Source organism: Manis pentadactyla, chromosome 10 (genome assembly GCF_030020395.1).
Source record: "Manis pentadactyla isolate mManPen7 chromosome 10, mManPen7.hap1, whole genome shotgun sequence".
Lineage (NCBI taxonomy): Eukaryota > Metazoa > Chordata > Mammalia > Pholidota > Manidae > Manis > Manis pentadactyla.
Window position 1 is genome coordinate 40,203,155 of NC_080028.1, and position 17,326 is coordinate 40,220,480.

The window sequence follows — 17,326 nt, forward strand, 5'->3', positions numbered from 1 at the left end:
TACTTAAAACAATTTCAGTAGCAGTAATTTTCAAGAGAAACTTTCAACAATCTTAGCTTCTATGTGTTAAATTTCAATGCAGCTGAGGGAATTATCAAAATCTGGTTATCAAGTTAAAGAAGGAAACACATGTGACTGGTTTTCCTTGGTATTGGAACCACTGTCTGAACTTGTCATATTTTGACATTGTTTGTCTGATCCAATTTCTGTGACTTTTATGTGAATATTAGCAATAGATGAAGTCAGTGATGAGAAACCATTCAACAATAAGAACATTCATCATTCTGGGATTGACAAATGATCCACAACTAGAGATTTTGGTTTTTATATTTCTGTTTATCTCATATACATTAAGTTTAATTGGGAATCTGGCCATAATTTCACTCATCTTGGTGGATTCTCATTTAAAAACAGCTATGTATTTTTTTCTTCAAAATTTCTCTTTCTTAGAAATCTCATTCACAACTTCTGGTGTCCCCACATACCTCTACATCATATCAAGTGGGAACAGGGCGATCAGCATCAAAGCCTGCTTCAGTCAAATTTTTTTTGTGGTCCTCTTTGGAGCTACAGAATATTTTCTGTTGGCTGTGATGTCCTATGACCGCTATGTGGCCATCTGCAAACCCCTGCATTACGTGACCATCATGAACAGCAGAGTCTGCAGGAACCTCATCCTCAGTTGTTGGGCATCTGGCTTATTGATTATCCTTCCACCCCTTGGTTTGAGCCTTAATCTGGAATTCTGTGACTTTGTTATTGACCATTTTTTCTGTGATGCTTCTCCAATACTGAAGAATTCATGCTCAGACACATGGTTCATTGAACAGCTAGTTGTATTCTTTGCTGTGTTGACTTTCATAATGACCTTTGTGTGTATAGTTCTGTCCTATGTATACATCATTAGGACGATTCTAAGATTACCCTCAACCCAGAAAAGAAAAAAAGCCTTTTCTACATGTTCTTCCCACATGATTGTGGTTTGCATCACCTATGGAAGCGGTATCTTTATCTATATCAAACCTTCAGCTAAGAACGAAGTGGCAGTTAATAAGGTGGTTTCTCTGCTAATTATGTCTGTAGCCCCTTTGTTGAACCCCTTCATTTATACCCTAAGAAATAAGCAAGTAAAGCAGTCTTTCCATGATAGTCTCAAAAGACTTGCATTTATTTCAAAGAAATATTAGATATTCATATCAGAAATTTAAATTAAAGTAAAAAATAAATTATCAGCATATGGATGAAAATTGAGTGATGGGAGTTATCCAGTCTCATATTTTTGAGGGCCAAAATATATAGAATTGAGAATAATGTCTAAGAAAAAAGTGCGAAAATTCAGAATTACACAGATGGACATTTCTCTAGTTTTCTGAAACTTCTATTCTTCCTCAACCACATTATAATAAACTCTTTTCAGTCTTATTACATAATCATTACTCATTATCTTATGTGTCTATGTCACTGCTCTCTACTTATAACACAGGCTGTTTTTTAAATTGAAGTACAGTTGACTTGCAGTATTAGATTAGTTTCAGGAGTTCTACATAGTGATACAAAAATTACATACATTACAAAACACTTATCATACTAAATGTATTTACCACTATCACCATACAAAGATATTATATTGTGGGCTATATTTTTGTATGCTGTACTTTTGCATACAATGCAAAATGAATAGAAAATGAATTATTTTGCAGTCAGAATTTTGTGTCTTTTATCCACTTTACCTGTTTTTCCCATCCTCATTTTCCTCTCTCCTATGACAACCACCAGTTTGTTCTGTCTGTGTCTGTTTCTTTTCTTTATTTTTATACATATAAGTGAAACCCAGTGGTATTTGCTCTGACTTATTTCACTTGGGACAATACCTTCTAGATCCATTCATTTGTTGCAAATGCCAAGAGTTTATTTTTCATGGCTCTATAATATTCCATTATATATTTATACTATATCTTCTTTTTCTATTCTTGTATCAATGGACATTAGGACTGCTTCCATATCTTGGCTATTTGGAATAATGCTGCAATAAAAACAAAGGGCCTTGACAGGGAGCATTAAAGATGGCAGCGTGAGAAGTGAAAAAGAGGCTTCCTCCTAAAACCACATATAATATGAAAATATAATTAATATGATTAATCCTGAAAGAGCAACAGGAAAGAGGGCTGTGCCAAACTGCATACACCTGGAGAAAAGAATAAACCTCATGGAACAGGGTAATGTACCAAAGCTGTGGCCCAGTGGGACCCAAGCCCTTCCCTCATCCCAGCTCACCGTGGGAGGAAGAGAAATGGAGCAGGGAGGGAGTGGAGGTCTGGGACTGCTGAATACCTAACTCCGGAGATCTGCTCTGGGAGCACAAACCTACATTTCATGGTGCTTTCATGGTACTCTTGTGATTAGGGGATTGGGAAGCTAAGAGGCAGAATACCTGGAGAGACTGAGATTCCAGCCACTTGAGGAAAGCAGGGATCCATATCCGGCTGCTCTGGGACAAAAGAAAGGTGGCAGTCTGAGAGACTTCCTAACAGCAGAGGGCTGCTAAAGGGGCAGGGATTGCACAGAGTTTACTGCTCAGGAGAAAGGACAGGTAGACATAATTGTCCAAGTACACTCTACCCAGCAGGTTGGGAACTTTCATGATCTTCAAGTGCAGCTCCAAGGACCCCCTCTGTGATAGGCAGCCTACTCGCCATTCTCCCAGCCAGCCCCACCTGGCTTGCAAACCAGAAAACCCTACCCTAGCTTTAGGCCAGCCAGAGGGAAGCCCCGTCTACAGCAACTACAAATGTGAAGCACAGAGGTTTATACCTGTGTGCTAGGCCCACTGGTTCTGGCAGTGGAGGAAGGCATAGAAGCCAGGAAACAGGAAACAGCTCTTTTCTACCCCCAGGACCCAATACCACTCCCCTGCAACCCTGACATTGCTTCAGGGACTGAGCAGCTCCAGAGAGTAGAGCTTCTGGGAAGTAGAGGGCACCATATACAAATATGAAATGCCAAAGGAACTTGGTTCAAAATAAAATTATGAATACAACATCTGAAAAAGATTAAAATGAAATCGACCTAATGAATCTTACTGAAAGGGATTTCAAATTAGAAATAATTAACATGCTCATGGAGGTACAGAAAAATATTCAAGAACTCAGGAATGATTTCTGGTCAGAAATCCAATTGTTGAAGAGCACAATGGAGGGTATGAAAAACAGATTAGATATGGTGGAGGAAGTGATAAATGAAATAGGAATTAGAGAAGAGGAAAACAAAGAATCTGAGGCACAGAGAGACAAAAGGATCTTTAAGAATGAAAGAATATTGAGAGACTGTGTGACCAATCCAAGTGGAATCATATTTACATTATAGGGGCACCAGAAGAGGAAGAGAGAGAAAAAGGGATAGAAAGTGTCTTTGAGGACGTAATTGCTGAAAAATTCCCTAATCTGGGGAAGGAGATAGTCTCTCAGGTCATGGAGGTGCACAGATCTCCCAACACAAGGGATCCAAAGAAGACAACACCAAGACATATAGTAATTAAAATGGCAAAGATCAAGGATAAGGACAGACTATTAAAACCAGTCAGAAAGAGAAATAAGATCACATACAAAGGAAAGTCCATCAGACTATCATCAAACTTCTCAGCAGAAACCTTACAGGCCAGAAGGCAGTGGAATGATGTATTTAATGCAATGAAGCAGAAGGGCCTGGAACCAAGACTACTTTATCTGGCAAGATTATCATTTAAATTTGAAGGAAGGATTAAACAATTTCCAGATAAGCAAAAGCTGAGAGAACTTACCACCCAGAAACTGTCTCTACACTGTATTTTGGAGGAACGGCTATAGATGAAAGTGTTCCTAAGGTTTAATAGCTGTCACCAGAGGTAATAAAACCGCAGTAAAGAAAGAAGAACAGTTTATGTACTAAGAAAATGAAAAATGAAATCAACCATATCCAAAGTCAATAAAGGTGTAGACAAAGAGTACAGAATATGATACCTAATATGTAAAGAATGAAGGAGGAAGAAAAAGGAGGACAAAAAAAAAATGCTTTAGATTGTCTTTGTAATAGGATATTAAGTGAGTTAAGTTAGACTCTTAGATAGTAATGAAGTTAACCTTGAACTTTTGGTAACCATGAATCTAAAGCCTGCAATGGCAATAAGTACATACCTATGGATAATCACCCTAAATTTAAATGGTGGAATGCACCCATCAAAAGACATAGAATCACTGAATGGATAAAAAAAGCAATACTCATCTTTATGCTGCCTACAAGAGAGTTAATTTAAACACAAAGACATACACAGATTAAAACTGAAGGGATGAAAAAAGATATTTCATGCAACTAATAGAGAGAAAAAAGCAGGAGCTGCAGTACTTGTATCAGAAAAAGTACACTTCAAAACAAAGAAAGTCACAAGAGACAAAGAAGGACATTATATAATGATAAAGGGGTCTGTGCAACTAGAAGACATAACCATTATAGATATCTATGCACCCAACACAGGAGCACCTATGTATGTGAAACAAATACTAACAGAATTAAAAGCATTCATTCTAGGAGACTTCAACACTCCTAGAAATTAAACTGTCTCTGTTTGCAGATGACATGATATTGTACTTAATAAACCCTAAAGAATCCACTCCAAAACTACTACATCTAATATCTGAATTCGGCAATGTTGCAGTATACAAAATTAAAACACAGAAATCTGTTACATTCCTATACACTAACAATGAACCAGCAAAAAAGGAAATCATGAAAACAATTCCATTCACAATTGCAAAAAGAAGAATAGAAAATCTAGGAATAAACCTAACAAAGGATGTGAAAGACCTATACTCTGAAAACTACAAGACACTAAGGAGAGAAATTAAAGAAGACACTAATGAATGGACACACATCCCGTGCTCATGGATAGGAAGAATTAATATGTCAAAATGGCCATCCTGCCTAAAGCAATCTACAGCTTCAGTGCAATTCCTATCAAAATACCAACAGCATTCTTTAATGAACCAGAGCTAATTGTTCTAAAATTCATATGGAACCACAAACACCCCGTATAGCCAAAGCAATCCTGAGAAGGAAGAATAAAGCAGGGGGGATCACGCTTCCCAACTTTAAGCTCTACTACAAAGCCACAGTAATCAAGACAATTTGGTACTGGCCCAAGAACAGACCCATAGACCAGTGGAACAGACTAAAGAGCCCAGATATAAACTGAACCATATATGGTCAATTAATATACAATAAAGGAGCCATGGACATACAACGGGGAAATGACAGCCTCTTCAACAGCTGGTGTTGGCCAAACTGGACAGCTAAGTGCAAGAGAATGAAACTGGATTATTGTTTAACCCCATATACAAAAGTAAACTCGAAATGGATGAAAGACCTGAATGTAAGTCATGAAACCATAAAACTCTTAGAAGAAAACATAAGCAAAAATCTCCTGAATATAAACATGAGCAACTTTTTCCTGAACGCATCTCCTCAAGCAAGGGAAACAAATGCAAAAATGAACAAGTGGGACTGCATTGCATTAAAAAGTTTCTGTATGGTAAAGGACACCATCAACAGAACAGAAAGGCATCCTACAGTATGGGAGACTACATTTGTAAATGACATATCTGACAAGGGGTTAACATTCAAAATATATAAAGAACTCACATGCCTCAACCCCCAAAAGCAAATAACCTGATTAAAAAGTGGGCAGAGAATATGAAGAGACAGTTCTCCAAAGAAGAAATTCAGACGGCTAACAGACACATGAAAAGATGCTCCACATTACTAATCATCGGGGAAATGCAAATTAAAACCACAGTGAGATATCACCTCACACCAGTAAGAATGGCCAGCATCAAAAAGACTAAGAACAACAAATGCTGGTGAGGATGTGGAGAAAGGGGAACCTTCCTACACTGCTGGTAGGAATGTAAGCTAGTTCAACCATTGGGAAAGCAATATGAAGGTTCCTCAAAAATCTAAAAATAAAAATATCATTTGACCCAGGAATCACACTCCTTGGACTATACCCAAAGAATACAACTTCTCAGACTCAAAAAGACATATGCACCCCTATGTTTATCGCAGCACTATTTACAATAGCCAAGATATGGAAGCAACTTAGGTGTCCATCAATAGATGAATGGATAAAGAAGGTGTGGTACATATACACAATGGAATACTATTCAGACATAAGAAAGAAACAAATTCTACCATTTGCAACAACATGGATGGAGCCAGAGGATATTATGCTCAGTGAAATAAGCCAGGCAGAGAAAGAGAAGTGTCAAATGACTGCCCTCATTTGTGGAGTATAACAATGAAGCAAAACTGAAGGAACAAAATAGCAGCAGACTCACAGACTCCAAGAAGGAACTAGTGGTTACCAAAGGGGAGGGGTGTGAGAGGGCGTGTTGGGAGAGAGGGAGATGGGGATTGAGGGGTATTATGTTTAGTACACATGATGTTGGGGTCACAGGACAAACAGTATAGCACAGAGAAGGCAAATAGTGAATTGGTGGAATCTTACTACAGTGATGGACAGTGACTGCATTGGGGGATGGGTGGGAACTAGATAATATGGGTCAATGTAGTAACCACATTATTTTTTTCATGTGAAACCTTCATAAGAATGTATATCAATAATACCTTAATAAAAATAAAAAAAAAGCAACCCCCCCCCCACAAACCACAAAGGGGCTTATTTTGGTTTCTTTGGGTAATATCTAGAAATGGAATTATAGGTCCTATGGTATGGTATCTTCTATCAGCTAGTAAGTGCAGCATTCATCCTAGAGCCATAGACTCCAAGTTAGCTCCCTACCTATGACATTCTCTCCCCCAAAGTCAATGAAGTGTGTAGGTAGTTTGACTACTGGCTATTCAACACATGGGGGTGCAGATATAAAATGGCTTTATCTTTCCAATGTCCCTATCTGTGTTGTGCTGTTGGGTTGAGGGCTGTCTTAATGACATCTCAGTTCAACTGTGTAACTCTGCACCATTTCAGTTATTAAAACTCAAGTCTTGTTTGTTTTAGAATTCCAATTTCATATTTGATTCAAATCTTTCCTCCTTTCTTAAGCTCAAGCTAAACTTGTGGCTCTAGGGGCCTGGAGTACAGGAGGTGTAGTGATCTGCTCCTATTGCTGCTACTTAAGCATGCTGTGTCCTTAAGCATGAGCTTGCATGAAGGTTTGGGCCTCTCCATGATGGGTGATGCCCACTGATCCAGCTCCATTGTTGACATCTCCTCACCCCCATGGCACTAGACCCATGGCTTGGGTGGCACCTGTGAGACATAGCTGCCCCCATGGTCCTCAGCTATGCAGGTCTGTTTGCTCGAAGCCCAGCAATCTGAGACCCCATAGCCCCAATCTCCTCTTCCTCTCCTAACCTGAGGCCTGAGGGCTTGGATCAGATCCCTCTTTTATATCTCTGAGACCTGGAGCTTACCACACTCTTAACATGGATTTTAAATGGAAAAATTATGTTTTAACCATTAAGGGGATGAATAAATAGTCAAAAATGTTCTCGTAAAACACTCTGAGACTATTAGGCTTAAATAACAATTTTACTAATCATTCAAGAAGAAATTACTTCACAAACTCTTCTGTAAATCACTGTAACAGTTCAATACCCAAACATGACAAGGACTGTCAAGAATAGAATATAATAGAGGAAAATCACTCAAGAAATATAGATTCAGAAATCCTAAGAAAGTATTAATAAAACAGGTCAATAATATTTTGAAAGTATCACATAGTTCACCCAAAGTGTTTTCATCTCAGAAATGCAAGGTTGGTTTAATATTCGAAAACCTTTTTATGTCTCACCACTTTAACTGAATTAGAAGAGAAATGTATAATGATCTCCATAGTTGTAGAAAAGGCTTTGGTAAAATTAATGTACATTTCTTAATGATTAAAGAATTTTAGGAAATTGAAACTGAAAGGTACTTCCTTAACATAATTAAAGAAAATTTACAGCAAGCTCCATAGTAGAATAAAAAATACTGCCTTACATTTTTCTTTGTCAAAATAGGAAGATGTTTACTATATGTTCTGAGATAACAATGTAATTAAAAATGATATGTACAATTAAAATATATGTATAAATGTTATGTACATAAAGCATAGAGGACATATACTTAAAATATTTATGTGTACATAAATATTGACAACATTTAGAAGGACAAACATCAAAATAACCATTTATATTTCTGGATGTTAGACATTCTGAGCTTTCGTATCTAGTTGTTTAATTTTTCTATGTTGAATATATATTATGTGTGCAATTTTAGATGAGAAAGTGATTTTCTAACTCACTGCACTTCTTAAATCATGGGTGAATAACCAATGAAGAATATTTTCTGATTTGTAATTAAAATATTGTTTTTCTATGCCTAAATTGTATTTAAGCCATTATTGTATCTTTTACTCTCCAGGGCATTCACCCCATTGGTTCTGGCATTGGGATTACTTTGCCAAAATAAATGCAACGTTAGATTCATTAGAGAATTAGATTCAGGGCCTCCAAGGACCTCTTTACTTAGTTTTTTTCTCTGTACACTATTATCAGTGAAGGAAATAAATAAGGTCTTTACTGTAAAAATCTGTTTGCCCATTGTATACCAGAACACCCACTTTTGAAATGCTAGAGAAACATTTTAATTTTCCTTATTTAAAGCTTTGTTATCTTCCTGTGAGCTACCCAGAGTTCACAGAAATATTTCCTAATGTTAAAATATGATGGTTTATCTTATAATTCAGAAACCATGTGTATATTCACAGTGAATAGAGGTTCTTAAGGGTGAGGGCCTATGAATGCACTTAGATGCTCCTACCGGTATCTTTTTGTTGAGTTGGATGGTCACTTAAGTCATCTGAGGTACAGCTTCCAATAAAACGATGAAGAGTGTCAGAGGTAAGTACTGGGTGTTTCATTAGTCAGGTACCTTTCTATTTGTAGCTGATGATGTAGATACTTATTTTCACTCTAATAATATATTTGACTTTGTATGTGTTTCACTCTAGGAGCAAAAATAAAGTACTACTTTTGCACTTTATTTCTGCTATTTTATGAGGAGAATCAATAGTTTCTGAGATTCTCTATAGAGCAAACAAACCTTCATCAGATTGAACTTGTGGGTATGACTCATTTAAAGCATCATTAAATTGGTGGAATTCCAGATACAGTGGTTTGACTGGTACAGAGAAACAACTCCCCAGATGTTTTCAAACCTCTACCTTTGTCTAGCTCTCTATGATGTCTGTCTTTCCTTTTTATCTATCATGTGTCCATCTGGAAGTCTATCTATTCCATTTATCTCAATTATTAATGATAAAGATTCAATTTAAAAAACATCACTCTCTTTTAGCACTGGGATTACCTACCTGCCAACTATCAGTCTCTCCCTATTTCTAAAATAATGATCTACAGCCACGGCATTGTGCTGGGGAATCAGCTTAGTGGAGCTTATACTACTCACTCTTTTCACAAAGATAAGGGAGCTTCATACCCTTGATGAAGGCAACATACACTGCAAAGATACTTGTTGGGAATAATAAATTACAGTGAAGACTATTTAGACACCAAATTTATTGGATCTTATGAAAGTCCTTTTTTATTCTTTAGTGGGGGAAGACATGAAACATTGAAACAACTCTAGCCTACATAAATTCAATGCCATCCATATTTGCAGTTAAAAAATTTCCAGTACTTTCATTTTAAGAAGTAAAAGTAAATACTAATTTTAATTACCTATTTTCCTTATGTCAGTATATCCAGAATATTATGATTTCAAAATGTATACAAATAAAATTATCGATGAAATATTTTTTATCAGTTTTTTTACCAAGTCTTCCAAATACTGTGTGTATGTTACAATTGCTGCACATCTCAATCAGACCAGCCACATGTTAAGTGCTCAATATCCATATATGACTAGTGGCTACTATATTTGACAGGAAAGATAGAGAACAGTGATTGAAGGTTGCACAGAGTTGAATAAACCGATGTAATAAATTAGATATGTAAGAACAAAATTTTGATGTTCTTGCCCAGAGTGACTGTCTGGTTTGCTATTGGTCTTCTTACCACATTGACAGATAAACTGAGTTTATAGAAATTGTAATAAGAAGGAGAACACCAAGTCTCTGCTTAGAGGATATGACACATTGGATAAATCCAGAACATTTGGTCATTTTTCTTACTATAGTGAATATAATCTATCCATGAAAAATATAATTTAATGGCTGTTAGAAACAAATAGTATCTGAGAAAATCGTTCTAGAGAAGGCGCAAGATTGTAAACAGAGAAACCAACTGAGAGAGAGATGATGGGGGTTTTGTCTAGTGAGCTGTTGATGGATTAGAGATGTATTTTTTTTTTTTTTAGAGATGTATTTTAATGTAAAAAGACAGCATTTGCTGATGTACTGGTCTAGGTGTGAGAAAAAGGAAAGACCCAAGGGCATCTAATAAGATTTTTACTTGAGCCCCTGGTGTGTGTGTATATATATATATATATATATATGTACATCTCTCTCTTTCAATCTGATCATTACTAAGATTTGGATGCCTTTTAAATTATGTGATTGGACATGATCCCCTTGGGAGATCTCGCATGTAGATATGAGGGCAGAAGGGAGGGAGGGGTCCTTTGTCATTTGCAAGCTGGTTTAGAGAAGTGCCCTGAAGAGGAGGAAGCAGTGGGGTATGAATAACACCAGGAGTGTGGTAGTAGAGAGGCCAGGAGTAAAATGAGTTTTTGAGGAGAAGCTGTTAAAGTATAATCAAGTGTGACAAACATAAAGATTGATGAACGGTTATGCCGCTTGATAAGAAGAAGGTGAACAGTTCCCCTGATAAAAGAACTTTTGACAGTAATGGGAGTGAAGCTGAAAAGAAGTAGGAAGAATTGTGAAATGGGGAGATGCTGTGCAATGGGTGCACAGTAACCGCTATGCTAGATGAATAGATTCTGGAATCTGCTGTACATTATAGTGTCTATGTTACTACTGCATTGTACACCTAAAAATTTAAGAGGATATCTCTCATGTTAACTGTTCTTACCACAGTAAAAAATCTGAGGAAGAAAAGAAACCATTAATGTTCTAATAACAGTAAAAACTCTTCCCATGAGGAAAAAAAAAACCAGTGCTGGAAAGCAAGAAAATTAAAATAGACTAAATATACCTCTTTGGAGGCAAGTGGCTGTTAGATGGAGCAGAAAACTGAGGTTATAGATAGGCAGTAATGACAAAGTGAGGGTTTTCTTGAATTCTAACTCTTATTTGGAAATAATTTAAACTTTATAGAAAACTTGCACAATTAGGAGTAGTACCAAAACTCATGAATAATCAGATACACGTACCATTAGAATTTTCTTCCTATTTCCCTTGATCTCTCTTCATAATAGTTTTGAGACACACTTGAGGTTAAAATACAAACATCATGGTCCTTTACTGCTATATTCTTACACATTTCAGTGTGTATGTCCTAAGAATATTTACTTGAAAAACCACAATAATATTATCAATTTCAGTAAATTTAACACAAACACAATAATTTCCTCTAATTTGTGATCCATAATTCATTTATGTCCTGACAAATATCCTGAATAGCCTGTTTTTCTCCCTTCTACACAAAATCCATGTAGTGTCAGGTATTGCATTTGAATGTTATGATTCTTTAGCCTCCTTATTTGGACCATTTCTATAGTCTATATATATTTTTATATTTTGTAGAACACAGTCTCCTTTTACCCTCTTTTTTCAATAGAACTTCCTTAGTTTTTGATTCATGGAAGTTTTCTCATGATTCAATTCGAGTCATCCATTCACAGCTAGAGTACCACACAGATGGTATTATGTCATCCTCAGGGTGACACATCTGATCGCCAGGTTAAGTTGTCCAATTACTCCATCATGCAATTACTACTTTTCCCTTTCAGCAACTAAGTAGACTATCTTAAGACCATGCAAGTATCCTACTCCTCAACAAAATGTTCCCCTTGATCTTGCATGTCTTGATGGTTTTTAACTAATTTGCTCTTTATTGTGATGATTGTAAAGGATGATTTCCAACTCCAGCCCTCCTTCCACCTGTAGCTGGTCCTTGGCTTTCTATCATAACCAACAGCTTTCCCTTCTTATCAAATTATAATTGATGCAACTGGATTAATATGCATGGATTAATGAATTCCTAGTTTTCAATGCCTGTAAATAATTGCTGTACTTAATAATCACGGTGCTCAAATTGTCATATATTATGTCATTGAGACACTCTTCGAGCTGGCTTCTCTGGACCTTGGCATGACTCAGATTTAATGTCCATACTTCAATTTTATCCCTGGCTTTTGGCATAACTGGATGTCGTATGCCCACCTTGTACCTACTCTACTTCAGTCCTGGATCAAGCAGTTTTTAGGGAGTATTGGATCATTTTAGTTGAGAACACAGCCCCAAATCTGCGATGTAGGTAAGCTCATTACTAACTGGATATCTTTTTGCTTAGCAATTGTAGTAGGCTTTAGAAGTGTAAGCAAGCATATATATACCTATATAACATCATATAAATATATGCACATGCATGTTTAACATATATGTGTACACATACATATGTGCATAGATAGATGTATATATACCTTCATATATACATTTTAGGAATTATAAATTTACACTGATAACTCCCATTCCAGTCTATCCATTCAGGTTCTTAGTTGTTTTTCTGCATTTGTACTTATTCCTTGTTGAAAACCCTGATAGTTAGCATATTCTGATTAGTTCATAATAGATCTAAAATAGTCAGCATAGCTTTGTCCATACCACTAGAAAACAGAAGCATACTAAAAAGAGTTCAGGATTTGTTTCCAGTTCTTCCTGTTTCAGACCAAGGCTGAGTGGATACAGCTAGATAATATGTTCATAAGAACTTATATTAGTCCTCCCTTTTCCCTGAATTGGTATGATAATGGTGTTCACTTGAGATGAAAATGGTCTGTTTTTATCCAATTTGCTCTCAGTGTTAGGTCATCTTTACCATCTCCATTAATTAAAACTAACTTTATTTTGAATATTCATTATGAAAAGTTTCTGAAGGGTGAAACTATATGAAACTATAGTAAAGTATAAGAAGCATCTTTCTCTAATGGGAAGGACTATTAAAAGTTATATAGGGAACAGCAGATTCATATGCTGATGATATGCTCTAGAAACGTGGAAGAAATTAATAATGTAAAAAACAGAGAGGGAGAGATGCTACCTGAAGAGCTAAATGCCTTCTTGAGATATCAGAGATTGGCTTCATAAAATAAGAAAAACAATATCTGTACAGTCCTTATTATTTCCTTAGTGCTATTATAAGCATTTCACATGGTTTAAGTCTTTGAAAGCTCACAGTAATTCTGTGGTGTGGTCTTGTAATTAACCCCTTCTTACAGAATGGAAAACTGGGAGCAGAGAATGGTTAAGTGATTTGTCCAAGGTTGCTCAGCTAGGAGAAGACAGAGATATGACATAACCTCAGAGACACTGTTTCAGTCTTCCCCGTGTCTATTCAGTGGGGTTGGAAGTATCACCGCGTGAAAGATGAACTATAGAAGGAAATACATATGATAGTTTTAATTGCAATTTATTGTTAGTATTTGATCCATCACATTTCACATTTCTTCTCAGATCCTGTTTCTGTGAGTTTTATGTGAAGAGTGGCAATAGATGGTCAATGATGAGAAACCATTCAACATTAACAACCTTCATCAAACTGGGACTGACAAATGACCCACAACTGGAGATTCTGGTCTTTTTCTTCATGCTTACTACATATATGTTAAGTGTAATTGGGAATCTGACCATAATTTTCCTTGTCTTGGTGGATTCTCATTTAAAAACAGCTATGTATTTTTTTCTTCAAAATTTTTCTTTCTTAGAAATCTCACTCACAACTTCCTGTGTCCCTGCATACCTGTACATCATATCAAGTGGGAACCAAATCATTACCATCTAAGCCTGCTTCAGCCAAGAATTTTTCTTTATCTTCTTTGGAGCTACAGAATATTATCTGTTGGCTGTGATGTCCAATGACCGCTATGTGGCCATCTGCAAAACCCTGCATTACGTGACCATCATGAGCAGCAGAGTCTGCAGGAATCTCATCCTCAGTTGTTGGGTATCTGGTTTATTGATTATCCTCCCATCCCTTTGTTTAAGCCTTAATCTGGAATTCTGTGACTCTGTTATTGACCATTTTTTCTGTGATGCTTCTCCAATACTGAAGAATTCATGCTCAGATACATGGTTCATAGAGCAGCTGGTTCTATTCTGTGCTGTGTTGACCTTCATAATGACTCTTGTATGTGTAGTTCTGTCCTACATATACATCATTAGGAGGATTCTAAGATTACCCTCGACCCAGCAAAGAAAAAAGGCCTTCTCTGTTTGTTCATCCCACATAATTGTGGTTTCTTTTGCCTATGGCAGCTGCATTTTCATATATCTCAAACCTTTAGTCCAGCAAGAAGTGGCTGTTAATAAGGCAGTTTCTCTGCTTACTATATCTGTTGCCCCTCTGTTCAATCCCTTCATTTATACCCTAAGAAATAAGCAAGTAAAACAGTCTTTCCATGACACTCTCAAAAGATTTGTATTCTATTCAAAGAAGTAGTAGAAGAGTAAACTGGGAACTCACTATAAAAAAATAAATAATCAGAGTATGGATGGAAATTGAAGGTATTGAGACTGCTAACGCTTGACAGGTGTTAAAGAAAGATGAGAAGAAATTCTAAGAAAGAATACTAAAGGATAAGCATTAAGAGGCAGGCACTTTTATACTCCCCTAAAAGTATGAATATGTTATATCGCCTTCTAAATACAATTCAATCAATTCTACTCAGACTTTGCAAATTTTCACTAGTCATGATTCTTATGTATAGACATGTTACTCCTTTTCTCTTCTTGTAATACAACCTGTTTGAAGTGTCTTCCCTTTTCAAGAAGATAAATTTTCAGAAAATGTAAAACTGTCTTGATCTTCACTCAGGCTTGTCAATGGTGCCTCACAATACAAAATGGTAGTACAAAATGTAATGTAATAATACTCAGTGTTCCTTCTTATCTGAATGTATTTAAAAATGATAATAAAAATACTGGCAAAAGTCCCAGCAATACAAAAAGTGTAACTACATAGCCTTTCAAGTTTATTGATAAACTTTCCTCTCTTCTAGTAATTGCTTTAAGAACTCCCAGGAAAGCCAGATGTGATGCAAAAATCATGGGCTTAAGGATCAGATTGCTGGTGATACAGTGAAGATCAAAGGGCCATGATTCTGCAAAGGGTAGATATGATGAAGGGTGAACTGATGATGTGCAGGTAATTTTTCCACTAGGGGCATTTTCAGATTCATGGCTGGGGTGGAGTAAAGGTTCTTTCAAACTCTTCTTTCAAACTCTTCAGTTTGTCATTTGCCCAGCAGAGATGTAATTTCCTTCCTCTCCCCTTTAGCTTGGTCAGGTCTATGATTTGCTTTTGATCATGAGAATGTGGTAGACATGAAAGTGCATGATGTGAGAGGTAAGAAGCTTTGTAACTTCCCCCTTCTTTTTGGGAACACGTGCCCTTGGGGAGTCCAGGTGCCATGTGAAAAGCATGAATACCCTGAGGTTGCCATGCAGTGAGGAAGCCCAAGCTAGCCCCCTGGGGAGACCTAGGGAGATGCCTGGTCAGCCCCATCTCTTCAGCCTTTCTCAGCTGTGGTGTTGGCACATGGTTGAAGAAGCCATCATGAGTAAAGAAGCCCACTACAGCCTTCTTACCATTCCAACCCCAGTACCATCTGATTACAACTAAATGACAGACCCAAGAACTACCTACCTCATCCCAGTCAGCCCCTAGAACCATGAAAATAATTGGTTTTAAGTCGATATATTTAACACACTGAGATTTGGGGTGATTTGTTACAAAGCAATTGATAACTGAAACAAGGGCACAGGAAAGGGCTGCCAGGGGACAGGGGGATTTTTAGAACTTGTGGTGGCTTCCTAGGGCCAGAGTGACAATGTGGACACTCCAGGGGGTGGAAGTACCACATACACATCCTTTAAGCTGTACCTTTAATTTTGCTCATCTTTCTACAGTATATTTCAAAGGTATAACTCACACATTTGAGAAACTCCCAAAGCTTTGATATACTAATATTGTATAATAAAATCAATCAGGCCTATTGAAAATACATCACATTTCCAAAGTTTCCAGAGACTATAATAAAAATTATTGGAGTCTGGCAGACTTATCTAAAAATGGAAATACTCTCAATTCATTAGGAAAGCTAATGTTTTTAGACTGTTAGGTGCTTGCCATTTTACATTATTGAGAATCATCTAAACAACATTTTACACTGTAACTGTTTACAGGTAAAGAAAACAAGATTCATGAAAGTTTAGATTTATGTGCGGGATGGAAATGTTACTGACAGGGCTGTGCACAGTGCTTGGCTTGCTAAGATATAGATAGAAACTTCCAGAGGGTGTCATGTGACTACTGGATGGGGCGTAGACCCTTGGGATGCCAGGGTTTGTGTAAAGCCCTCATCGTTGAAAAGCCACGCGAGTCACCTGCTCCAGCTGTTCCCATGAGCCTGAAGGTGTTTTTCACAAATGTTGTTTTTGCACACTATAGTTCTAAGTTAAACTAAGCACATAGCACACATAGAGCTCTGCTTTGTGTCTCTGATAATAATCAACACTTGAAAACCTTTAACTGTATGAAAGGTTTAAGACTAATCACATCCTGCAACTTTCTGCACTCTTGTGATCTGCACCTGTGGCATTTTTAATCATGATGTAAGGATTTGAAAGCACACAATAAATACGAGAGAGAACAGGGGAAAAGTTTCTTCGCCTCTGAGCACTGACTCCCTCCTCTTCCTCTCTTGCTGTAAGGTAAGGTGTGGAGTAATCCTTCATCCGTCATCTCAGGGATTGCTGGCCATTCCCGGCAGGTTTATACTGGATGGATCCATGAGTCAAATCCTCTTCTGTGTGACTCCAAAGCTGTGGTAATTCCAGTACCTGTCAGTGGCCCAAGGAACAATCGCCTTTCAGCAGGTGGTTTAAAAGACTGACTCAGGAAAAGCCTTCATTTACAAAGACAGGCTGAGGTTAAATCATGACAGTGGCACATCACAGTAGAACATTTTCTCAGGGAGGGGGAGGTGCCGCCAGCAGCCAGCAGCCGCACTTGGTCCTGGCGCTGTGCTCCATGGTCATGGGGACCAGCTCCCGGAGCCTCCTCACAGGTGTCACGATACCCCAAGGCTAATAGG

At 37.2% G+C, this 17,326-nt stretch overlaps 1 protein-coding gene and 1 pseudogene across 1 annotated transcript; both read left to right on the forward strand.

Moving 5' to 3' along the window:
* Positions 1 to 236: 236 nt before the first annotated feature.
* LOC130679270 (olfactory receptor 6C2-like) lies at positions 237 to 1,187 on the forward strand. Its single transcript, XM_057487894.1, has one exon. It carries the CDS (start codon positions 237 to 239, stop codon positions 1,185 to 1,187), a length of 951 nt encoding a protein of 316 aa, XP_057343877.1.
* Positions 1,188 to 13,734: 12,547 nt separating this feature from the next.
* On the forward strand, positions 13,735 to 14,670 carry LOC130679411 (olfactory receptor 6C2-like; annotated as a pseudogene).
* The last annotated feature ends 2,656 nt before the right edge of the window (positions 14,671 to 17,326 follow it).